At 38.9% G+C, this 27,890-nt stretch overlaps 1 protein-coding gene across 1 annotated transcript in view; it reads right to left on the bottom strand.

The window, feature by feature from the left end:
• LOC306870307 (sphingosine-1-phosphate transporter SPNS2-like) overlaps positions 1–27,356 on the bottom strand; it is a 70,979-nt gene extending 43,623 nt beyond the window's left edge. Inside the window, exons 1-2 of the mRNA XM_079417502.1 lie at positions 26,927–27,356; positions 8,476–8,541 (exon numbers count right to left, since the gene is read on the bottom strand). Coding sequence (XP_079273628.1) covers positions 8,476–8,541; positions 26,927–27,158 — 298 coding nt within the window. The 5' untranslated portion in view covers positions 27,159–27,356. The remainder of the gene's footprint in view (positions 1–8,475; positions 8,542–26,926) is intronic.
• Between the last annotated feature and the right edge of the window lie 534 nt (positions 27,357–27,890).

The raw sequence follows: 27,890 nt of genomic DNA on the forward strand, positions 1-27,890 counted from the left end.
TCAGTTAGCATTCAGATTTTTTTCCTTTCACTTTGTGTCATTCGCAAAGCTACAGTTTTTTCAAATGAACATGCAACGTGTTTTATGAGACACGTTTTCAGAAAGAAAAATGGGAATAACATTGGGCACTGAATGAAAAACAACACAAAGCACTTTCATGTGGTTTACAGCATGCCGTATCATTTTGAATTGGAGAGTGCTGTTTTGTTTCTGTACGCCCATCTTAACTGCACTTCTTATGTGAAAGTGGTTAGAAACAAAAATGTGGGTCTTTGTTGGTTTGTGGGACAGAGAGCGGGAAAAAATTGTGTATTAGTGCTGGTAAATGAGGCTGACCTGTCCCGGGTCATTTTTAGATACAAAAAAGGCAAAATGGTAATTAGCAAAAATACTACAAGGTAAAAAGCTAAAAGTACACCAATTAGAGTTATGATTGTATAGGCCCAGTATAGGGTACAGATGACGAAGATGATGTTAATGGAGCGAAACTCTTATAGTAAAGGTTTTCCGGTCTCCGCAATAACAATGAGAATGCATGCAAAATGTATTTGTAAAGCAAAACCTAGCTAAATGCTCTGAATGATGATGTATTCTAAAACTATGCAAGGCACTCATCTTTCTACATCTGCTTCGGAAGAATATCTATTGTGAAAAGCATTATTGCAACTGACAGCTCCATTTTAAATAACAGAGTGACTAAACTTGGCACCCAAAAAAAACATATTTGCATAACAAATTTTTTTTTTTTGCACATAAATGTTGATACTTCAGATGTCGTGAATAGTTTGGAAACACTTATTGTGAATTGCTCGCAGGCCATTCCTGTAGTGTTTGTCAGATTTTTGCATTGACATTTGGCATCCAGACAGAAGCTGCTGTCATGCCTTTGACGGATGTATCTGTGCATCTACCCAGAGACTCCACCTTTGGATTTTTCTCACCTAACCTTCACGCTCATGCATACCTCCATCAGAATTCCCCCTCAATGAAGGGCTTAGCTGATGCTTTCACCACAACACAAACACACAGGGTTGCCTACCCGCTGAACATCACCAGCAGTCCTCTCGTTTACTTCATTGCAAACCATTTCAAAGAAACTATTTCAGGCTTCAGTAGTCTTGGCTTAACAGTGTGGGTGTGTTTGATTTATGTGTGTGAGAGCACATGTTTCTTGGCCTATTATGTGTAAGTTGTTGGGAAAAGCTTAACTGAAAAAGGCCGCACTGTTTGTAGCTGACCAGAATGTAGCAGTGACATTTTTTTTTTTGATACACCACAATCAGCCACAATGGGGTGAAGCCTTGTGATTGTGTGGCCTGCATGTGGAAGTTGTGGTAAATGGTATTAGGTTATTACGCTTTTCACCACTCACTATTAGCTCTCAGCTGCACGCATGCCTTTCAACAGATCTCAGAGGGAGGAGAGGAGTGCCGCTGATAAAAGGGAAGATCAACTCAACACTTTCCAGGTGAATAACACAAGGAGTTTGTGGGACATTTACATGGTGCGTAGGCACACATTATGCACAGAAACGCACTTCTTTGAAGAAACACAGTTGCACTTTTACAACCTTCCACACAGAGACTAACAATACCACAGTCTAGATGTATTAAATGTTCACTGGAGGTTTTAAATCGAATCCAGATGAAGATTTATATTCAGAATTTTCATCAGTTTGGTGTGTTGGGGAAGCTCTTTTGAAGCTAGCTTCCCAAAATACAAGAAAGTTTAAGTTTTTAAAAGATTTATTTTCTATTTCTAATTAACTAGAATCTTTTGATTCATTTCACCAATATGACTCATTCATTTTTTTTCCGCAATTGTCACTAAAAGCATCAATTAGAACTATAAACACAAATTTATGCAACAAAAAATATAATGACGAACAGAAACATTTACCTATTTCACTATAGAAGGATATAAAATGTCATGCATGGACTTGAAATGAAGCAGTGAATCGTATCTTTGGACAGATTCTTTTGAATGAACTGTTTTTTGAACAGTTGTTTTTTTTTTTTTCAATGAATGAATGAATGAATGACCTGTTCAAACTATAATTAATCATATTTCCCAAGACTACTTGAAAGGCAGAATAGTTCAGAATTTGTCATTTACTCGCTCACTTCACTCAACTCTAAAGCTTCATGCACAATATAAAGTGATATTTTTAAAAATCACTTAGCGTCTTGTCACACTACACTGTTTAACTGGGCGCATCACTGCTCTCAGCCAGTTATTTCCCAATAGAGCACAGGAAATATCTTCTGACCCTGAAATTCCTTCACTATGGACAATAAAGTTAAATGAAGTCAACCGTACATGGGAAATGGAGCTTTAACTGTATTTTTACAGTACCGGCCTTGGTTAGAAACCAGAATTGAGTCGAGAAAAGATAATATCCTGTAATTTCCTTGCTTACGGCTGGTTAGACTCCGTGTTATAGCTGGGAGCTGGTGTGAGAAGCATGGGATATGGGCTTTTTTAAAGTGGGTGTGGAGTTTTCCTCACCAGCCCAGAGCTGTACATCTAATGATAGGGCAGCGTTCAAATGACAGTGTGTGTAAATGTGTGTGTGTGTCTATGCTGAGGTCCTTGCCAATGCTGTTTAAACCAATGTGACAAATTTACTCACGTTGGTAAGTGCAAATGCACACAAACCCTCACGCACACACATGATGTATCAAAGGATCACACCCATGTTCTCTCTCCCTGAATGTACTGTAATAAACGGTTTGACCTTGAGAGATGTATTGTGTGTGGATGGGTGGTTGAGTCCACAGGGGACAAAGAAGAATAGACCCTCGCCTTGTATTGATTTGTGCATGTCTTCATCATACAAGAAAATACTCAAGGTTTGAGCAAAGCCTAATCTAAAATGTCCGAGGGATTATTTTGGGTCATTGTCAAAAATTCTTTGTTGTGTTGACCACTGAGAGAGCTTCAGTACACATATGATTGGGTCTGATGTTTTTTGTCTGTTTATTTGCTCTCTCTGTTCCTGTATTCCATTTTTGGAGGGAAACTGTCCAAGCAGACTCTTTAAATGAAACAGAGGATGCCTTTGTGAATTTAATTTGAGGCGGGCCATTCCCTGGCTTTGGGGTTAATGCTTGCTGTGATTGGCTGCAGGGTTTTGATTGGCACGAAGCTCTGCGAACATGGGGTTTAAGGGGGATCAATGAAGCTCCTACCCCAATCCCTGTTGAGACATGGCCTAAAAATTCCCCTTTTTTTTTCACACACATTATATAAAATACATATAATATACATCATATGTACGTGAATTTTGGAGAAAAAATTGCTTAATTCTGCTATTTATTTAATTAAAATTGTGCAGAAATGTGACCCTGACATTTCTTTGTGAGATTCACCCATCAGGCTGGTCTAAAGCAGATTCAAGCTGTAAGACCTACATATCTATTCATAGCATGTGTAGAGATGTGGATTTGCTGTATTGATTGCTCATTACCCAGTGTCAGAGCCAGGCTGATGGAGAGAGAAATTGGTTTTTATTTGTTCCCTCCATTTTCGCATTGACACGGCTGTGGATCATTACATCTCTGTGCCATTGACTGTGGGAATGATGAGCAGGTGCTGCACTTTCCCTCTTTCATTTCCATCTCTCTCGCTTAGTCTACGTTCCGTCTCCTTCGAGCAAGTCTCCTGCTGTCTGTTTCCTGCTGTGGAATCCATTTATTCATTTTTTTAGACACCTGTCAAATTGACAGTGCAGCAAAAACAGCTACATAGCAATGCCTTGTGAGAAACCTAATGATACCGAGAGCAGAACAAAGCAGGGATATCATAGTACAGCTATGGTCTGAGTGTGAACAGCTGATAATACACAGATACAGTAGCTCCTCGCTGTCCAGGCCAAAGAAATCAGAAACTGTAAGATTCACCATTAAAACGAAAGCTGAGAAAGGGACAATTGTGGCTGTGTAAACATACAGTGGAAGTGCTGTACTACAGGAGGCCTGTGTGTCTATGGTTGACATCTTACTTTTAATGGCTCATGGCTATGTAAGCCAATATCCTGATGGTCACGATCCACACAGAAATTTCTTCTCAATATAGCGCATTCTTTGTCTGGGTGGATGTAGTCGAGCACCTGGGCTGCAGTCATTCACTGGCCACAGACTGACTGCAGCTATATACAACACATGCTCCAGACGGAGCGGCTAGACAAAGACATGGACTCAGCGGAGTCGTGTCAGGATTCAAAAGCAGCGTCCACTTCTGCCGTGACAGATGGGATAGGGGGCAACGGCAGACACACACCTCACATGCAGACAAGAGCTGCCATCTTTGACCAGAGGGCACTGACCTCTTGACCTTTAGTGCAATACAGTCTAATTAGAGTCTCTACGGTGTCATCAGAAAAGTGAAACATACCATATCATATTTTCATACTTATAAAAATGATTATTAGTCATTATTGCTCATAATCAAAACCTATAAACTTCAGTATTAAAGTTTGGTAACCCACAGCTTTTGTGCTGTGGACATAAATACCGTAATACCTCAAATCATGCACCAGCTTCAAATGTTTGCTATTACTTTTCTAATAGAATAGACTTTTTAACCTAGTAGACAAAAAAAGTGAAAACTCATATCTTTGATATTTGGAGTAGGCTTTTTTGACTTCGGCCTGTAGACAACACATTAACAACTACTCTGAACCAGGGATGCATAATAAATTTTAAAAAAGCCAAAATCATGATATGGCTTAGTGCACAACATGCGCCAACCATCTTCCCAAATTTGCTATGATAAATCATAAACCTGCTGTTGTCAACAAAAGTGAAGCTTTAAAGGCTCCCTGTGGTTTGACGATTTAATGTCAGAAAATGAATGCATTTTGGTAGTGTAATTTTACAGTTTTACTATAAAAATATTTAAGTAATATTTCTTATTTTAATATTTTTTATTTAAATAGTAATAGTAGTATTAGTAGTAATTTACAGTCACATTGATATATAATCACAAAATATTTGGCCAAATTGTGCACCCTACAAACAAGCACAGCAAACCTGGCACTTATGTATAGTATTTAACCCACAATCCATCTTCAGAAAATATTTCTCTTTTAGACGCAGAGAGGCCATTCAGATTCCCCACACCCATCCTTAAAATGCCGATGTCACCTACTAAACAAAAGAGCAAGGAGGAGGCCCTCGGGACAGTAATAACATCCGAGTTAACCCTCTCTTCTTTCCGCATTCCATCTTCATTATTTCTATTTTCTATCTCGCAGATGTCCAGGACTGCCTACAGGTGTTGTGGCTCACAAACAGTCAATTCTTCTACTGGGTCAATAATAATTGCTCTTTCCCGCTAATCTGAAATTAATATATCTTAGTCTGATAGAGGTTTGGTTAAAAGAAATAAAGCATGAGAGAGCATTGTGAGCGGGATCAGATCTAGAAGGCCTTGTCTTTGTTGACAGGTATGACAGCCACAGGCAAAAGCACAGTGTGTAAAGCCAGATAAAGTCAATATTGCCCTCATAAGGTTACACGAGAGCAGCCTGTGTGTCAATATCAAGTATAGACATGCATTTGTCTGGAAATATAACACTGGTCATCACTTGAAGGACACAAACCAGACATGTATCATATAACCAATAAATTACATATGTGAAATATTTTTGCAGTAACTGAATCTTGTATCTCCTCGATTTGTTAATATGAGTGTTTTGGTACTCACCGCATTAAATCAATGATGTATAAGGCCTGAATCACACTGAGTTGAGGTTGTGGTATGACCTCATCTCTGTGGTACTTGATACTCCAGTTTTCCCACAGTCCATCATTCACGAATTTACTGTATGTTTACTTCCTTTTGTTATGACAATGACACACTATCATGACAGATAGACTCGCAAAGAAAGGCCTATGAGTTTAATTATATTATGAAAAGCTTCCTGTCACCATATTTCACCTCCTGTTTTATGGTAGACTGCCTTAGTCAGCTATTCCTCAAGACATTCCTTAAGACATTAATCTCAACATTTCTCCGTGCCATGTGTGCTTTATGACATCCTGCCACAGTCTGTAGATTTTGGAAAAGCTAGCTCTGTCAAACTAACAGAAAAAAACAAAAAAAAACTTTGCCACTCACACAAATCAGAGTGTGTCACAATAGGACACACTCCAGTTGATCTCACGCCATCCCTTCAATCAACTTTTCACACTGAGGTTCTCAGCCAATGGCCAGAGCATCTGAAATTTCATTTCGTTGTGTGAAGACTGAGGTCAGACTGGGATCAGAGGCCAAACTAAACCTGCCGCAGACACTTTCTCTACAGTCTAAGTAAGCACAGACCCCATGCACTGCTTAACAAAAGGGATTTTTCCCTGCTCCCATTTTTCTAGGTGGCATAGGATGTGGTTCAGGATGTGGTTTGCTTTGATATTTTGTTAAAGCTCGATTTTATTAGCGCAAACACTATCATATTTTTATGTCTATAACAAAAAAGCCTGCTAAAAGAGAAAAATAAATCTCTACCAGTAATGTCTTGATGGCAACCCATGTGCTGGGAAAAAATAGTTTTTCACTCCATTCCAACTCTTCCCTGCTCCAGTCCAGATTTTGTTTGTTATTCCATCTAAATTAAAAAAAATGAAAAGCCCTATTGTACATTTGTTTGTTTTGGTAGAGCCATATGTATCTTGCCAGATTTTGAGGCTTCTCACCTCAAAAGTCCCAATTTAACCCCAATTTAGAGTGACTCTCATGACAGTTTCACAGCACGAGAGGTGCCATCCCTCTTGTAGCATATAGACCAATAATTGGCTGCCATGCTGTCAAAGCACCAATTCCCTGCTGAGAATCAACCTATAGAAAGTTTCCAAGCAGTCATTCACTTTATGGTTAACCTGAGCCACGCAGAATTGTAATGTTTATTTGCTTCCAATTACAGACTAATCAAAAACACATTTTCTTCAGTGAGTGACAGTACGATTTCTGCAGTCTAAATTGGTTAGCTAAGCAAAAACAGAGAAGAACTCTTTCTTATGGTCTGACAGAATGAAAGTTTTCCTTTGTATATCTCACTCATCTCTACAGGCAGTTATATAATATAATTGAGCTGAATTAAGCTTTGTCTCACTTCAAAAAATCCAAACTTTTAAATGGTAGTATATACAGGATATACATATAAATAAAATTATATTTGTTTATATTTATCCACACTATTTTCAAATTAGCATCTTAAATCATGAACCTCACAAAATTGTTTCTTCTCAGTTAGATTTATCCTGTTTTAGGAGGTGTAGATTTTTACACCCTTTTCACCCTGAATTAAAATATCCCACTCTTAAATACTGAAAGGTTTATGTGCCGAGGTCTCCACGGGCCAGTTATTCTAATATTTTCAAACCAAATGAATGGGGCAATAGATAAACATTGAGCTGGATCTGAATCCCAGACATCCCTGTCTTTGCAACCGCTCAGTGAGCCTCTGTATATATATGTGTGTGTGTGTGTGTGTGTGTGTGTGTGTGTGAGAGAGCATGTGTGCTTGTTGTGTATATTCGTGCCTCCGTGTATGACAGTGTCTCTGTTTGCACACTCAAGTATATGTGCACATGCACACAAGTATAGTTTGTGTGTGCTAGTGTTCATGGGGCTGCTCCAATAGGACCTCCACACAGTAACTTTCCTTCACAAAAGCCACTTGACGTGGACCCAGCCCGGTTCAGGAAGCCCAACCCAACGGCCTCCAAAACCCCCACCTGAACACTGAACCCTCTCATTCGCCTCCCTCCGTATACATCCACTGATTCCTCGACCACCACAAATAACCTTTAATGATGTCATAATGTCTTACACTTCACTGTCATCTGCATATAATGAGGGAACAATTATTAGTCATTTTTTTATTTTAACCGTTATAAACGTTAGCAACAGACCACAAGCATCTCTAAGCTAACAAGAGCTCTGTGTGTTTTCCAGAATAAACTAGTCTTTTCCTCCCATTAAAAGGAACCGGAGAGTGGACTCACAGTGTTGGGCATCCACTGCAGTACTATTACAGTTTCCTGTAACAACCAGACTGAAAAAAAAAACATTTACAGCTTCCCATGTACCTCACTGGAGTTTTACTGTGGTCTTTTTCCTTAATAGAAATATTGGAAAATGTATGTAATGTCCTTGCACTGTTGAATTATGGACAGATCACAGTGCAGGGTGGGTCTCCATGCAATTCAAACAACTGTGGCAGTCCTCTGTTTAAACCCTAACAAGTGCTTCAAGCACAGTCAATTACACTCGCTTTGGGGAGGAGGGAGGTTGAGCAGGAGCACCTCATTCACAGTTTTTTCCTCCTTTGTTAACCCTGTCACTTTGGCTGCAAGGAGGAGTGGATTTTAGTTTTCTCTTCCACCTCATGTCAGTGATATAAGTCAGTGAGTCTGTGTGTGCACTGCATGATTGCAAAACCGTGTAATTATGGGATTATGAGAGACTTACCTGTTTGCAACAAGCCTGCTCCGCTGTCACCAACACCGAAGTGTTTCTGTATGTCAAGGAGGACACCTGAGAAACCGAGACAGAGATACATTAGAATTCGCTCTGACATAAATTTCAGCCATTAAGTGCAACAATTAGAGTTAAGACTGTTTGAGTTTCTTTTTAAAGAAATGATTAGCGAATTAACTTTCAGACATCTGTGCTAAGCATTTTAAAGAATTAAAAATATTGACAGGTGTTTCTCATTACACTTCCTTGTGATCCTCAATAACAGAACAATTATAGGCTTATGTGGGGTCCTATGGATGAACACACACACTCTTATACTCTGGGCTGTTTGAGTTTGAAGTCAGCATGTTTTTAATTGACTTCCTTAATAAATGTTCCTGGTCTTAGTGGTGCACGTTATTAACAGTAATTGTAATCTTTCACCAAAACTGATTTTAAAATTCTGGCCATAACGATAAGTTGCTCTCTTTTTCCTGGTTGATTTCTTCACAATTTTGAATAAATGAAAAATAAAATAACTTTATATTCATTATTTAAAAAAAATGCAACAAGTAAATTTAGGAATCTAAACATTACAATGTGCAGTATTTGATAAACATTGTTATATTTAAACATTTTTAAAACAAATTATGTATTCATTAATTAGTATATAAAAACAATATATTAATATAATTAAAATATAAAAAATGAATTGAAAAACATATTTTCTAACATAAAATCGAAATAAAATATGTTCAAAGATAAAATAGTTGACTGTTACGCTTCAGCACAACAGGAACTTTTTCAAAAGCATTGGTATGACCAAGAATAAAAAGAAAAGAGAAAGAAACTCATTTTGAATGTACCTTGAATTGCAGACAGTAAGGAAAGACATTGACTGCACTGGAATGTGAGCAGGTGGCGTGACTCGTGTGACAGGAATGTTGCATTTGTCACTATGTGCGGACAAGCCTGCACCTGCCAAAGTGTCTCTTCTCAGTACGTCTTTGCTACAACATGCCAGTGACAAGTCAAAACGGGTGGCGATGGGAAACCGTGAACCGATCAAGGCGAAACTCGAAGATGACTAAAGCCACTGCAGCAACAGAAACAAATTGCTATTTTTATTTCTCACAGCCACTCCTGTGTTATATGTCTGTGTTTGTACAAGGCATTAAAAAGCATGACGTAATTAGCCAGGCAGCGCTGAAAAGTTAATTAAGAGACGGTTTGGCAGCATTAGGTGTTTTATCTGGGTGCGTGAAGCCTGTGAAGCGGATGTCTTTCTCTCTTCCTCTATTCGTACAAGACTGTTCAGTGATTTAGAGAGATGTAACATCAGAGATAACGTCAAGCATGTTGGATCTCTATCGCTCTTGTCTAATTTCATTGGCTGTCAGTCACATGCTCTGTTTACAGCCTCTCCTGCATTTAGAAGTGTCTGAATGCTGTGTTCTTTGCACAAATGGAAGATCAAAGCGTATGTCTGAGAAGAGTAAGACAGTTAAAGAGCTCCAGAGGCTTAATTTCTCACTTTAATGTGATCAGAAAGAAGGAATGTGGAGATGAGAGACTAAAGGTTTAAAGGCAGCAACACGAAAGCTGCAATTACACTAAAACAGGAGTAATGCCCTGATCAAGAGCTCTTTAGACACCCGGCCAAAACACACACAAACAAACCATAGAACAACACGATATGGTCAGATAAAGATAATGATAAAGAAGATATGTAGGCACCAGGCTACATCTTCTAAAAATGATTACTAATGAACTGATTAAAAGACATTTAGATCACGTTTGCTATCATGTAACACTCACAGATAATCTTAACAATACCGGTAACACTTTACAATAAGGCCCATTAGTGAATGTTAGTTAATGCATTAACAAACAATAGCTGTCACACTTTAAAGTCCAATTCTCACTATTAACAGGCCATTAACTATGACTTAACATAAACCATTAACATAAACTCCTAATTTGTTGCTTAATAATAGTTAGTAAGGTAGTTGTTAAGTTTAGGTATTGGGCAGGATTAGGGATGTAGAAATGGTTATACGAAATATGTGCTTTATAAGTACTAACAAATAGCCAATATGTTAATAATAGGCGTGCTAATAAGCAACTAGTTAATAGTGAGAATTGGTCCCTATACTAAAGTGTTATCACAATAACTAACAATGAGCAATACATTTGTTACAGTATTTATTAATCTTTGTTTGTTAATTAATGAAAATATTACTGTTCGTTGTTAGCTCATGTCAAAGTCCATTGTCCAATAATTCAAAATAAATCAATATAAAATGTTAAATAAAAAATATTTTACTTGTTCAGTTGCATGTCATGTGACCATTAACTGACGAACATGCAAACTTAAAACCTCAGGATGTACTTCAAGTAAAATATTTTTGGTCAAAGACATTCATCTGACAGAAAAGATCAGGGCGTATTACAGAAAGATCCCAACTTTAAAATCGTATCTTATCTGTTTGGTAACCATGGGGTATTACAGAAACCTCCTAACTTGACAAAAACCCCTAAAACTGTCTTAACTTCAGGACAACCCCACAGCTGTCCTAACTTCAAAATTATTTGAAAGCTAATGGAAAAAACGCTTACAACTGTGCTGTCCGACAATGGTATTACATTTATTAAAAACTGAAAATGAAGAACGAAGATGTTTAATGGTAAAAAAGTCTCTTGGAGGACCCTGAAGATGTGTTATATTTTTATGACAAAACACTTATAAGTAATTACAGACTACCACGCAACATATTACAGTTAGCACAGGAACTGCAATCAGCATTATAGAGACCAACAAAAGTGTCACAGAGCATTACTGGTTAGTGCAAGTGATTAATGCTTTATATTTTTTTTTGCAAAAGGCGATTTTCAAAGTGAAGTAGCTTCTATTATTTTGTTTACCTCATCAGCAGCTACGTAGTGTTGGTTGCTTGGTAACAGACCTGAGAGTGGATTGTCGAGCTTGATTAAGATTTCCTAACTAGAGGTAAGATACTATTTTGTAAGATAGGTTAAGAATCCCAAATCAAGTTAAGATTTGCTTCTGTAATACGAATTTGCAAAAGATCCTAATTTAACATATATCTTAAGTTAAGACCTATGATAAGAAACTTTCTGTAATACGCCCCCTGGAAACCCTTTTCAAAGTGAACATCCATTCTTCATACTCAACCTTAGAATGTTGACATTCTTAAATTTACTCGCAGCATTTAAAATGAATTATTTTTATATCCGTGCATCCATAATTATGAACTATATATTCCTGGCTTGCAACTTAAAAGGCCACTGATAAACTTGAAGTGCTTGATGGATTTTTCATTTCAGTTCCTAGCAAAACATATTGATTTGAATATGGGGCGTTGGCTTTCCACAATCCTCCTCTATGCTCAGGAGCAGGTGGTCCCGCCCTTTTTCCATCAGTCTAATCTGACGCAGTGTACTAATTACCTTGGTCACACTCCTCCGTTGCCCCCCATCCCTCAATCCCTCCGTCTCTCCCTCTCCTCCCACTGGGAGGGGGATCCCTGTGCCAGATGGTGCTGCGTTTCTCCTCTTTCAACCGAGACTGCACCTGCCCACCCTCACGCCCTGCCAAAGATACAACCTCAACCACCACGCTCTTCCCACCAAAACTCCCACACGCACAACTGATGCAAACCATGTAACAATCTGATTTAGTATGTCCTTATTTAACATGATAAAGTAAGGACTTTTAACTGGAAGAGACTGGTACTAGTAGGTCAATGTGTACACAGCGCAACACCAGACCATGAGAGCACCTATCATATTAGTGAATTATGTTCAGTGTTTGGCAGGCGATACTGTCCGTATGGGATTTGCCCTAAATTCTTCCCTCTCTATATTCTCTTCTGGCTCTCTCATAAAGATACAGTGTTTTGGGAAAACATGGCAACACCTTAAAACTTTTCAGAGAGAGCTGTCAAGAAGCATTTGAGGTGCAGCCGCTCTGACTACATGTTGCATCATACTGTAAAATTGTAGGCAATGTGGGCGATGCCACACAAGGTGATGCAAATGCCCCAAATGGCACCCACAGAATCATCGACCTTCTAGTGTCTGCCTCGATGCCACCAGCCCTGAGGTGTTGCCATAGTAACATGGCACAGGCACACACACACACACACACACAGAGGAGGAAAAGGTCGGCTGGCGATTGGTCAAGTCAGCCTGACCAGTGTGGTAAAAAGGAACTCTGCAATAATGAAGAAATATGCAGTTATCTTGATTAGCAAAAACTTTATCTGATTCTTACAAGGACAAGATCTATCAGGTGTGGCTGATACGGTCACCTGCTTTGCACTTTGTTGCAGCCTATTTTACAGTTGCTTTACCAAAATGAAGAAACCGCAACAGATACTGAAGGCGAAAGAATGCTGTCCTGCCTGTTGTGTCTGATCTATTGCATACAAAACACATCACTGAGTGACTAAGAGAAACAACAGCCATTGAACAGAGTGTGAAATAACTCTACATAAGGTTGGCTGAGATACAGTTTTCTATATAAATGAATCTGCTAATCTAAAATAAACTTGTTTTACCTGATAACAGATAAATGCACTTATGGAAGAAAAAAATATAAACAGTATATTTAAACATGAACATACTTTATGATGTTATTTATTGTTATTTAATCCTATCTTAACAAATAATTTGTGCAAAAAGCCTCTAATGCTAATTCCATACAATATTAATGAAGTCATGGATTAGTAATAAAGTAAATCAAACTTGCTAATTTAGCTTCAAATAAACATTTGCTAACAAATCACACAGTAAAACTGCAATGCAAACAGACTGTGGTGTGAGAAAGAGCACCTTTTGTTTTCTAGCACACTACTTTCATTATCCTACATGCTAATGAAAAATTGACCCGTTCATGTGGGTCTCCATCTTATCAGCTGATGGTGCAGTGAAATGGCGATATCATGCTAATATAAGATGCAGTGCATTTGAATGATGCTTTTTGATATAATGCTTTCACTATAGTGCCGTCCCCAGGAGACTCATTGGACATTGACCAGTGGACTGACCAATAGCATGTTTGAAAAAGCTCAGAGGGTCAGGATGAGCAAATCAGTTCTGTTAATGCGTCTAGTGCTATTTGAAACTCAGGGGAGTTCATTCGAGTGAAGCTGTTTAATGGATCCTGGAAGCTAGAGGAGCAGCCCTCCTGCATTTGATTAACACAAGACGGCGTGATGCTATCTTAGACATACATTGTTTGGACCTATATTTGTCTGATCTGATAAGAGAAAGTCAGGCTGTAAGTTCAAGTGCTTGTTTGGGTTGAGTGTTTTCTCAAAGACTATGAGCTCATCCATGCCAAGAAAGGCCAAAAGGTTTGAGTTTTAATATACTAACCTACCCTTAAAGTGAACTGGTGATATATCAGTAATATATTTTGTGTGTGAGAAACCGCCTGTATGTTAAAACAATCCATTCACTTAAACAGGAAGTGATTCACCGGCTGAAATTCCAGTATGGTCAAATCCTGAAACGCAAACATCACCTATTCAACTGTCAGAAGCTTCAACAATGGCAAACATTTTTCTTTGAATCCAGACTTGAAAGCTCATCAAGGTGGGAATACTGCATTAATGCATACAACACCCTGTTCTTATTTTTGTAAACACGCATACATGTCACAGTATAGACCCAGAGGACTGTCTAGTCGTCTGGAGAGAGAGAACAAAAACGAGGATCATTGAGTGATAGGACAGACCTCATTTTGCAATTCCCAAAAGAGAGATGATAGACCTGAGCAACCCCCTGTGCTATTTCAGGGCTGGGAGAAGTAGGTTAGAATAAAGGCATAGCAACAGAGTCTGGCCGTCCTATATACTGTAACTGAGAAGACGAGGAGAGGTGAGAGGAAAGGCAACTGGGAGAAAAGCAAAGCTTGATATAGTCAGAACCCTGTGAGGGGATTTTACTGACAATGAATTGCATCTGCTGTAGTGTTGTTCATTAGCACGCTTCACCTCTACAATCCAAAAGTAAAAAATAGCTTTGTTTTAGTGCTCTCCTCCATTATTTGAGCCGCTTTTGTGCTGAAAAAAAATCCCAAAACAAGCAGCACTTGGTTAAACTGGAATGCAAATGGTTAGTAAATAAGATGCAGGGTTTTGTGCTGCAGAACTGCATTCAAAAGTGGCACAACTGTTTCGAATTTGCCCGTGTGTGTGTGTGTGTGTGGTAGGTCAAACTGCAGTACAAATGTACATTTCCATATCCTGTGTAATGCTACTCTTTGCGGTTAGAGAATTTCCTCTCTGTTCTGTTATGAAGTTCTCTCCCTCATTCATTTCATTCTACAAACCACTGGTACACTATACTGCTGCTGACACATCCTGAAGCTCTCTTCCTCCTATTTTCCTTTCCTCCTTTCCCATCCCCTGCTTCTCTGCTTCTCTCATCAGCTAAGGGTGATCCTTCTCAAAAGTGTCACAGGGATTGATATAACAACACCTCGACAGAAGTTACATATGTGTGAAAGCGAAAAAATACTGTTCCCATGTTAACCCTTCCCAGCTTCTCTGCAATATGTCTGCTCTCTTGCACCGAGCCAAACATACGAGAGTGCAGAGGCAGGGTAAGAGCTGACCACAAGTATGCTTGTCTGTTCTTGGCAAGCTCCTGACCGCCGGGTCCATACATATCCCGCAAACGACGGATGCTTTTTCCACTCAGCCCTTAACCACCACACAGTCCATATAAACACAATGCAGATGTCAGTGAAGGGGGTGTGTTTTAGCAGGCGTTTGCGGGTGTGGGTGTTTTGGAATTCCCTTACCATTTTATACCAGTAGTTCCTCATTACTGCCTCACCCTCAGGCAGGCTGCCAGCGCTGCTTGTCGGTGTACTGGTTTGTACACTGCACTGCTGATCTGAGACTAGTTTTAAAGAGTTTGTGCACAACAGAAAAAATTATACAATATATGAATCTTAAAACTCAAATGCACAGAAGATATATTGAGTAGTATTTCCTTTATACCAAAATATTTGCCCAGAGAGTGTAAATAAGCTGTGCACTGCGAGGCTTCTTCAGTCAGTCTTCTAGTCTAGACCACATCACATGCTTTTAAATATTACATAAAAAGGAAAAAAGAGGGAGAGGTTTTCTCCTGCAGAGGTGCAGCATATAGTATGTGCATTAATAATTCATAAGAGAATTATCCTCTGGAGTTTAAGCCAATGTGTCAGACGTATAGCTGTGCAGTGGTCAGAATGCACTGGAGCGCAGAAGAATCCCCAGGCTGCCTGGTTACCCCTCAACATCAGGAGTATGGTCAGTAAATGTATCAGTATACTTACTCCTTATACACAGAAACAGAGAGGGCTTTTCTAGTTTAAACATGCACAGACACTGAGATGCATGAGTATAGATGTTTTGCAACAGTAAACACTATATACATTTATATAGTGGATATTACATGCAGATGCTCTAAATGAGCAGCTCGTTTCATTAAATGCGCTCTTGACTACACTGAGCAATTTAGCAGGAGAGAAAGCAGCTGACAGACACTGGAGTGCCCTTACGATCAGCCTGATCTGATAGCATTCTGTTGGTTATGTGCTAATGTTAACTACCAAGCAGAAGCTTCAATTACCTTCCCTTCCCTCAGATTCTGATGCTAAAGACTGCATAAAATCACTTGATAAGCAGTTTTCTTTTCTGTGTTGATGTATTTTCAGATTTGGGTGCGATATATTAAAGGGCTGGCCCATTTTTTTATAGCCAGTTTTGCTTTAGTTACAGCCATGAACATTATTTGCGACTTGTATTCAAAGGTGTGGGCCAGAAAAACTTCGTTTGATTCTATGAGATCCTTAACATCTGCCTGTTAGTGTTCATGCTATACCTTAAAACTAATCTCATCACCAACCATTTGGACCAACAGTTTAAACATCATCTGATGACGTCGAGCCATTAACTGGTTTAACGTTTATCTGACTGACATTAGACGTGCTTCATTTGTAGCCTAATCCTGGTGCTTTGTTTTTATTTTTTATTTTTACATGACACAGAAAGGGATTACTGTAATTAAGAGGGCTTTTTGTTTTTTGCCTGTAATGAGATTTGATTTGGCTTTTCTCGCTCACTATGTCTCTTTGCTTATTCTCCTTCTCTTTGTTCTGTAAGCGCTGTGTAGGAGTGGGGTGGGCCTCACCCAGGGGGGCGTCAACAGTGCCCGATTCCGTGAATAATAATTAGTCCCGAATAAAAGTGCTGAAGTGCTTGATTATCTTTCTTAATTACTGCCATTCCCATTCGAAGTGTAAACCTACAGTGAAGCATCATTAATTATCTCTGATAAACATGTTGAAATGGTAAATTGAATTTCTTTTCTTGTGCATTGTGTCATTAGTTGTAGAAGAATTAATTTGGACACTTCAAATAATACCTCAAAGTGTTCAGGAATTACCTGAAAGTGCAAAGGACAGTGCTTGAATACTAAAATACACTCTGTGAAGCTCTTTGATTCAGAAAATGTCCAAGGAGAAGTGAATCAATGAAGCTTCAAACGGCATATATAGCGAGCCAAGCTATTCTCAACGCAGTAATTGACAGTGTTGAGCAACAAACAGAGAGAAGAGAGTTAAGAGGTGTCACGAGACTGAAAACTGCAGGGAAGAGGGGAAAAAGGAGAGCGCTAAATTGGACGAGGCATTTCAGCACACTTAGGGCTAAAAAAGCCTATGTTGAGAGCTGGTCTTTCAAGCTCAATTTAGCATTAGACTCTAGCCATACTGCTCTGTGAGAGTGGCCATGAGCTTTAGACAACTGACAGCTGAAGGTGATGGAAGTAGGAGAGGTGTGTGGAGAAAAGAAAAAAAATTCAGTCAATTATAATGACCAATTGAGTGAAAACTACACACATAAATGTTTCACGGCCTTCTCTTTTAACTTATGCTGTACAGGTCATTTATAGCTATACTTTAAAAAACATGACTTCTTGCTACTAAGAATTCTTTATTCAACTTAATACTTAATAGGGTCAAAAGCTGGTTCAGAGAAGATAAAGCATTCATAACGCCAGAGAACCCTACAGAGGACAGTAATAACTATAAAGTGCTATATGGCCAGAAAGTTGTCATCCATCCCTCTTGACTCAGCATGGACGGGCTCTGCTGTTTGATCTCTCTGTAGACTCCTATGGTGAGACACCTAGTGAAACATTAATTCCTAGTGTATGTAATATCCCACAGAATGACAGGAAATGGGATCTAAGAAATTTCAATTCAAAGAAATTGAATGCAGGTCTGTCTGTCTAACTGTTCCCTGAATTCAAATGGACAAATGCACAATCAAAATATGACAAAGAGTTTACTACTATGCTATGGGAGAATGCTATACCTGAGGCTCACATAGCATTGATCCTTTAGTGGAAAAACGTAGTCTGTGTGCATAGAATCCATTTACTTCAAACTCTAAATCAAAAGGCTTTCTCAGTTCAATTCTGAATGTCGCATAGCCCTGCGATGAACGCAAAGTAAGTGCCAGATCTGGGTTGCCTGAAATCAATATCTAAAGGAGAACCACATGTGGCATGTATTCAAGGGACACTGTAGTCTGAGTAATTGACTGTAGCCCCATAAACCTCTATTCTATCCAATCAACGCACAGACACACACCCACACAATCACACACAAACCCCCTGATAATTTTTGTCTGTCCCAGTGTCTTTTATTACATCTATTTTCTATCTATGCAAAGCACTATTTTCATCCACTCTCATTGAGAACGGCTGAGACTCTGCTGCGCAGTGATCCATCTCACTTTCTCCTTCATGAATTAGAGATAAATCTCATTTCTTGCTGGTCTAGTTTAATGCACAACAGTGCAAGACATTCTCAAGAGACAGTAAGTCTTAGATTTGTATTTTATCCTGCAGACCCACCAAAATGTTCCACCATAGAAACCCAAGAGAAACCTTCAAGAAGGAAAGACCGTGTGAGATTATAAGAGTCATTGAGAAATGTGTTTGGCTGTGTAAATTTAGATGTTTTGTAATGATTTCGAAGTGTTAAGCACCTTTCTGAAGCGTGGGCTGGTGAATGTAACTATAGATCGGTGGTGGGAAAACAAAACAACCGCATCGGTGGAATTCCAGCTCTACCTCCACATTCCACATCAGTGAGGTGGAGACACACACCTCACACACACACGCAGGTATTTTGGGCATTAGTTCTAGGTAATTATTATGTTCTGGTGTGGCCAAATAACTCAAAACTATTGTGGCTTACCTGGTACGAATACCAAATTAATCCTTAAAGGAAACTAAGGTCTTTAAGTATTTGTCATATAGCAGGGATGGACTATGCCTAAAAAACAGACTTATGTCAATCTAACACAAACTTTAACCTGCTGAATTATGTAGTTCACATATAGCCATTTTCCCTCTGTGTTAATGAATAAAGTGGCTGAGGCACAGCAGTGGACTATCTTGACTAATCCTGCAATTTAAAATTCTCTTTTTTAAACACATTTTAAAATGTAATTTACTCCTGTGATGGCGAAGTTGAGTTTTCATCAGCCATTACGCCAGTCTCCAGTAGTGCTGCTTAATATGTTTGTGGAAACTGTGATCCTTTTTTTTTCAGGATTCTTTGATGAACTGAACATCATTTATTTGAAGTAGAAATCTTTTATAGCATTATAAATGTTTTTACGGTCCCTTTTGATCAATTTAATGCATCCTCGCCGAATAAAAGTATTCATTTATTTAAAATTAAACACAGTAGTGCAAATTTGGTTTCGACAGGCCTACTAGTCAACCAGGCCACCAGTCCCGATTCTCACTATGACCAGTCTGTCCCTGCGTACTAAGCAGCATACATAAAGGCATACTTGTTTTCGTCTTCGGAACACAATTTAATATATTTTAGATGAATACCGAGAAGCTTGTGACTGTCCCATTGACTTTCCGTACAAAAAGTATTCTCGCCGCTTCATAATGTTACGGTTGAACCACTGATGGCAGATGGACTATTTTGGTGATGTTTTTCATACTTTTCTGGACGTTGACAGTTTAATTTACTTGGCAGTCAATGGGACAGTCACAAGCCTCCCGGTATTCATCTAAAATATATTAAATTGTGTTCCGAAGACGAACAAAGCTTTTACGGGTGTTCATTTTGTTCATTTTGGGGTGGAGTATCCCTTTAATAGATACTGTATTACTGTAATAGATCAGACAGAGGTCTGATCCTATTTACAGAGACTCACATTATGTTACACGGTGTAGTCACACATACACACGCTTAGGCTACAAATCTGGGAAATAACAAGTTATATACTACCGGTGGCTGGTTATTTACTCAATCACAATTGTATAGAGGGAAAGATGACATATTTTCCTCCTCAATAAGACTCTGTAAATACAGACATGCAGTAAAGTCCAGTTTAAATATTTGTCCTGGCAATGTCCAGTGCTTCTGAAGGCTTACTTTAGGGACAAAGCTGAGCTTTAGTAGAGTAGTTTACCCTATGTACCCTTCTTTGATTTGATTTGGTCAATATTTACACAGAAGTCTTATCTAAAAACAGAACAGATTATCAGCCTTATCTATAACTATTATTCATAAAACTGGAAAACTACTCAAATATGATTCCAGGTCAAGCATAATTAGAGATCTCTCATTTATGCTGTAGCACCTATGAGAAATTCAACAGTAAAAATGTTCGGTAATCTGTAAATTACTATATTGCCGTAAAAATTGTAGATTTTGTAGATAAATTGTTAGATTAGGTGGGACATTACACTACTTTTGAAGGGTTTACAGTAAAGACGATAGTATTGTAAAATTTTATTAGGAGTTAATATTTGATTTAGTGCTGTCAAACGATTAATGGCATCCAAAATAAAAGATTTTTGTTAATAATATATGTACAGTATGTGTACTGTGTATATTTATTATGTATATATAAATACACACACATACAGTATATATTTTGAAAGTATTTACATGTATATACATTTATATTCTTATATTTCATATTATATATATAAATATATTTAATATATAAACATAACATATTTTTCTTAAATATATACATGCATGTGTTTGTATTTATATGTACATAATAAATACACACACATTATACACACACATTATGTAAACAAAAACTGTGATTAATCACGATTAATCGTTTGACAGCCCTAATTTGATTATATTTTTCATATTTTAATACATTTTAAAATGTAATTTATTTCTGTAAATGGCAAAGCTACATTTTTCAGCAGCCAGTCCTTAAAAAAAATCTAATATGCTGATTTGGAGCTCAAGAAATTCTTTATTTATTATTATTATTTTGCTGCTTACAATTGTACAGAAACCATGATACTTTTTTCAGATTCTTTGATGAATAAAGAGTTCAAATAAACAGCACTTCTGATTAATTTGATGCATCCTTGCTGAATTGAAGTATTCATTTTTTTAAGACTACAAAATAAAATACGTATAGTTATGTTTCTGCCCGTTTGTTGTAACCACATGGGATCAGAGGTCAGGCCTAAAGGTTGTCTCCCAGACTCAAAATCATACATTTCTGAACAGTCTTGGTCTAATACACAGTGACATACCTGAGACTTCAAATCCCACAGGTGCGCTCCCCCCTCAGGCATCCCTCCCCCCACTTCCTTCACCCTCCTGTACAGCTGTCTGTCAAACTCTTAACCCTTAATCCCTTAGACACACACTCCATCAAAAAGACATGTTGAGGCTGAGAATCACGGTGAATCCCCTTCTTTAAACAGATAAACACCCACACATACTACACATCTGTTTGGACACGCAATGAGCTAAAAGCAGGCCACCAATTATATTAACAGGGTCAATGCCATTTAAACAAGCACGTCTGGTGGATAAACATAACAAACACTGTTCCTTGTTTGGGTCGTCCACACTACATTAAATGAACATCACATGGGCCGAATGAAAGACAAGGGCGTTAAAAAATAAACTGGGAAAATCGCATCCCGGTTCTCAGAGGCTGTTAGCAGACTTCATTGTGTCAGTGATTATTTTGAGAGTCGTCAGGCTGCTTTGCCCAATACAGCCTCTCTGGAGCGAGATGAGAATTTGTACCTCTGAACGCCACTCGTGTCTATATATATTTATACACTGACCTTATTGTTGAGGTCAGAAAGGAGGTCATGGTTGTGCGCTCTTCATAAGAAAACAGCTGAGGCAGATTAATGAAAATAAACGATTCAGGAAGACTGGAAGCTCTTTTCACTCACTTTCCTGCCTAACTTCTAGGGTTATGTCAGGCTTAAGAAGCCAAGCTGTCTTCAGGGAAGTAGCGACTGTCACAGTAATGGCTTTTTGTGCTTTTGTAATAGATGCTGTGACCACATGAAAAGCACCGTGTCAAAAGAAGAAAGAGGTACCGTCTAATTCCAACCACTCCTATCACAGGTAACACATACATACAACCCTATAAACACACACACATGCCAAGAAGAGATCTTAATATGGCAGAACTTTAGTATGAGGTCAAAATTTGTTTAAATAAAAGCAAACACCCTGAGCATTAAACAACGCCAATCATTTCTCAAACACTAATGTATATTGTACTGCACTGTTTTTGGAGATATTAAATACTCTGTGTCTTCTTCAGTATACACCAGCATTAAGAGCTAACTTGTACTCATCTTTTGACTTTAATGGATTTATATTTCAGGTTTGAGGGAGACATCAGTAGTAAACACAGCAGCTCTATAACTGCTTCTATGAGAAGCAATTGCTAATCAACTTTAGGAGAAATGGAAGCCACTTGTTCTGCATGAGGGTTTCAGAAGAGTGAGACAAGCTTATAAACTCAATAACTGAGAGGTTTCCATTACGTTCGTGCTTTTGTTATTAATCCTTTAATATGAGCATAGTAAATCAAGTGAGTAGAGCCAAACTCAAGTTTCATTTTAATACAGACAACCAGTTTGTTGTCAGTATATTTAAAATACATTGCTGCGATATGCAGTATTAATCTACATACAGAACTTTCAGCTAAATTTCTTGGCCAAAAAACATCCATTTCCTATTGTCAATAGTATAATGATGTAAAAAAACACAGCTCACACAGAAGTCACTTTCAAATCAAGCATCTTTCTGCAGTGAATTTGTGTGATAAAAGAAACGTATAGGAGCTTTTGACATGATGTAATATGTTTGCTGGTGCCATTATTATATGTGCAGTGCATGTGCTACGTGCTACTGCTGCTGACCTCCTTCAGTACGGCACACTGTTTTGTTGCTGATAGGCCTTATCACACCTTCAGTTCACACCACAAGGGGCACAAATGGAAATGACAGTGTGAGAGAGAAAGTGTGTGTGTCTTCCAGAAGGGACTGCCAGAGAGTGTGTCCAGGCAGAACTAGAGCTGAGCAAGCTAGACTGGACCATCTAGTGCAGAAAAGCAATGCAGCAAAACGTACAGTACTGTAGTCTCCACTTCCCCTTATAAACTGTGAGCCTGTGTATCTGAATGTGCAGACATGCTCATTTTCCCTCAGGGAGCTCCTCTGGCTACTGGATTACCAGTCACACTTAATTAAGCACTTGTTTTGAGATTAAACATCCTCATACCTCAGATACCTTTAGGGGGGAAAAACTGCACCTTTCAGTATCTGCTGCACCTCATAATCCAGATTACCAGTAGAACTGCCTTCATTAGAGCAGGCATCAGGCCGGTGTCTCAGTGGAGGATCTTAGATCAAATAATGTTAAATGGCCTCCGTCTGTACATCCCTGTGGTATTCCCTGCGCCTCCTAATCCCTGTCTTAACCGTAATCTGTTGTTGAGCTCAGTCTGTCTGCTGGAGGGACTGTTGCCAGCCAGACTCCCTGGGTCTGAGCCATCACAGCCAAACCACAAATTTAATCAACCTAAATGGTTCACAACCTCAGTCCCATCCATCTGATCTCTCTGTCCCACTGGAGGCTGTGTTGGAGACAGAAAGAGACAGATATAGATAGTGGACAAATATAATGGTTCAACAGGGAGTGAAAGAAGTGGGCAAATCGGCCCTAGCGTTGCAGAAATACACCTCGGGCTAAACATAAAGAAGGATAAAGTCGTTCCTATGACTTTGACTAGCCAGATATGAGTTATAGCAGATAGCCTAGCCAACGAAAACACACAACAAGAGTCTATAGTGACCATATTACATCCTGTGTCAGGTAATAAGCAAAAGTTTTTTGCCAAAGAATGTTTTTCTTCCTGTGTACTTCATTCTGTTACGCGGTTCCTCATGAGGGTTTGGTTGTCTCTCCTCTGCTATAAAAACTGCACACCCGCTAGTTTTGTTTAGGTGGAGCTTTGCTGTTCCCTTTCACACACATACACATCAATCAATTAAACACAAGACTGACAAGGCTAAAATGACACACTGTTTTTGCCCCTTTTTTTTGAGAATTAACATTTGGTTCTGGCTAACAGTGATGAGAGACTTTGGTTGATGCTAATAAGATTCCAAGACAACCACAGCCTAGAGCGGCTTATAAAAAGTGAAACTGGCAGTAAATGAATATGACTTAAACAGCAAGAAAACTTAAATTAAGTGTTTTCACAGTGACACTATTTTATTAAACCCAATTTCAGTCATTGGAACTGCATTAATTATAAAACACTAACTGAGAATGTAATGCAAAGTTGTTTGGTGCTAAAGCAACGACTTCATGCACATTTGATTTTTTTTGTTTGTGTGTGCAACCTCAAGTGCACAGATGCTCTAAAACTTAAGTGGACACAATCGGTTTACCGTTTTTGAAACATCAAGCTTTAGGAATTATGTCCAGATTATTAACCTCTCTTTTAGCCCAAAATAAATAGTTTGCCCAAAAACAAAAAGCTGTCATCTTTTAATTGCTCTCATGTTATTGCAAACCTATATATAACTTTCTATTTTTTTATTTTTGAAAGCCCAAACAACACTGACACTTTCAATGTATGAAAAAATATAAGTAAAAATAAGTCATGCATAATTTATGTTTTGGGGTGAACTATCCATTTAATGTACACTCAGACACAAAAAACCCCACAAACAAGCCACTGTTGAAAGTCATTAATATGATGCCTGTGTCAGTCTGACTGCAGTACAAATGACCGAACAGCAGGACAACCACTTCTGTCTCAGCAGCCATGTGGATCATTCTCTCGCTCTCGCTCTCTCTCTCATACTAAAGAGTGGTCGACACCACTGCAGGATGGCTGCGTCAGCTCTACCCTCTCCTCTTTACTCAAGAAGGGGGCTTAATCCTCATATACACACATTCCAGAATGCATGGTCAATCAGGAACTGAGGTCTTGAAGAAATGCTAAACTCCACAACATGCAGTTTGTTGCTACAACATTCACTGACAAACACATACACTTACACAACTGCAATCTCCCTGCAATCATCATCTCACACATATTCTCCATTTCACTCTGTTCAGATGTAACTGCTTGTTTAGAAGCCAAGAGGTTGATTAACTGTGTAGGTTTCAAATGAGCAGTTGTGCAACATTCCTTTTAACGACAAATTTGTGTATGTTACCTCACTGGAGTATTAATGGTGGAATTTAGCTTATATTGATACTTTTATCTATGAAAGAGGATGATAAATCTATCTGTTCAGGAAAAGGGAGTGCTTTTAGAAATGGCAGGATTAGATAAGATAGCCCACGTAAACGCATCTTTTTTTTTTATAATGTTATCACAGCTCGCTTGACTTATGTAATGCTGCTGAACCCTGTAGTATCCAGCGCTACAAACGGCCACGGGAAGATAACGTTGCCTTTGCTAATTTTCTGCTTTCAAGTCCTCGCAAATTTCACTCCATGAATTATTGACTGACATCTTCAATTGTTCGCCTGCGTGATGCAACACGCGACCATCTGGCAAAGTAACGCACCTTTGCGTATATTTAAAGGGATGAGGGAACTCTTTGCCAGAGCGGATCCTGCATTTATATATTTTGATGCATCCCGGGTTTTGCTGAATAACTACAGCCCCCCTTTACAAGAAAAAAAAATGCTCCAGCGGCGCGCCATTCAAGCATCTCGCGCTGTCAAAAGTGTCTGTGAAGCGCGCGCTAGAGGGAACACGCTGTTCAGCGCGGAAAGAACAGGCACTGCGAACATTTCTATTTCATTTATGCAATCGTCATAATGTGAAAATAATGTTTTTTCTTCTGCCAACTATTAATTAATTCAAATAAAAACAACACTACCCATTTTTATTTATAAGCTCCACCAAATAATTGCATATTAAATACCTGGTTTGTAGCCTATGTCTCAGGATGCAACTTAAGAAAACAACAATGTGGTTATTTTATCAAGAAACACACAAAGTTATATACAAGCAAAACTGAAGGAAATTGATTAAAAGCAGTATCTTGACAGTTATCCTAAATCCCTCGTTTCAAAAATCCCTATCTAACAGCGCGCACTCTTGCCTTGTTCCAAATCTCTAATCGCTTATCATTAGTTATTCATGAAAATGACCCCTCTCAGAGTGTGCTGGAGCATCTGACAGGTCCCCTCGGATCACCGAGTAGCTACCCATTCAGCAAACAAATTAATCCGCACTTTTTGAAGGAAGCTAAATTTGACACATAAAAACTAGTAGATTAAATCTGTTCTAGTTTCTATGGAAACACGTGAGACTGCGGCTGCGCTCTGCCTTTATTCCAGAATAACTTGATTCCTGATACCAAGGGCATCTTGTGTGGAGCGCTAGAGGTTAGGCTATTTATAAAACCAAGCATATAAAATTTGTCCCTCGAGAATTTTGCTCTAAATTACTTTGGACTGTAATGTCCTCGAGTATACTGCTACTGCTTTAACTGAAGTCTGTGTATTTTTATGCAGGTGTAAGCGTATTATTTTTGGACACAATGTCCATTGGACTACCTTTAGATTCATCAGATGGGTTAATAAAGATGTAAGGTGATCACACAATAGCCTACTAATTAATGTGTGGAGCTTGTATGCCATTAATAATTGTTTACAGGAGCTTAATGTGTAACGTGGATGCTGATTTGAAAAGGGCTTATAATAGACATAAAATTATACACGGGACCACTTGTCATGAGGATTTGGGTTTTCACTCATTTGGCACGCAGAGGGTCAGATTAGATTGACCTAACCAATCAATATCATGTTAGCACAACGGGGTTACCTCTCAATCCGGATGGTTTGATTAAATCACACAGAATAAGACCGTCTTTAACCCGCTCAATAAAACTCCATACACAAATGATCACTTGACTTATGTTAATGTTTAAATTGTGATTTTCCTGGTCAGTGTTTTGACCTGAAAACCTCTCTGAAACATTAAACAATACAAATGATGACTATAGCGCGGTTTTCGCTCTCCTGAGGCAGATAATAAAGCGAACGTCCATAAGCCAAGAAAATACTGGTCTTACCTGCAACGGTGTATCTGTCCATGTAATTAAGCACATTCCCAAAACTCAGAATCCCGGCGGCAACGAGCGGAGACCGGCATCGGAGTAATGCGGCACGGAATTTCTGCCCAGGTTTGCAGGGATGCAGGTCCGGACTGGATTTAAGAGTCGGGCTCATGCTTCCAGACAGCGTGTGCACCTCATCCGAACTGCTGCACCCCTCGATTTCACATCCATCGCTTTCCACGCACATCTTCTGGCACGACAGATCCAGCGCAAACGATTGAACAATTTCTGAACGGAGACAGGACGGGAAAGTGTAGCACCTTTGAGCGATTAAGTGTTAATCGCGAAGAATAGAAATCATTGATTTGATTATTGCTCGCTGAGCTCGGTTCATGTCTGTACAGTGACAGGATTGAGAGCTCGGGTAGCGCTTTTCTTTCACTCTGTAGTGTGTTGTGCGAGGGGGCGTGGCTGCGAGCGGTAAGCCCCGCCCCTCCCACACTGAGCAAAGGAAGGCAGGACTGCTCGAGTGAAAGAAGGGAATGTAGTAGCGACAGAGCGCACCCAGTTGAAATGACGTGGAATATCCTCTTTTCATTTAGGGTGAAAATGAAAAACACACACAAACGCGAGAGGCGGTTCATTTTAATTTTTTTTTTAGACTCGAGACGGGGTGCGACAGGGGCTTTTGGGGGGTTTGACCCTCCCTACTAAACTTTAACCCCCCAAAGGATGACAGAACAAATTTGAAAAGTGCATTACATTTTATAATTGTTCACAAATACATTTCAGTAAGCAGAAACTCTCACATTTCCACCTGTCGCCAAATAGAGAAATGTTGAGGGAAGCCATAGCAGCAGAACGCCTCTAGAGGACTATTCATTAGGAGCAGCAGGCTACCAAAATATGTACCGTAATGTTTATCACTTTATTGTAGATTTAGCACGTGAGATGTATAATTCATTGTATAGGCTAATCT

Source organism: Barbus barbus (genome assembly GCF_936440315.1).
Source record: "Barbus barbus genome assembly, chromosome: 5".
Taxonomy (NCBI): domain Eukaryota; kingdom Metazoa; phylum Chordata; class Actinopteri; order Cypriniformes; family Cyprinidae; genus Barbus; species Barbus barbus.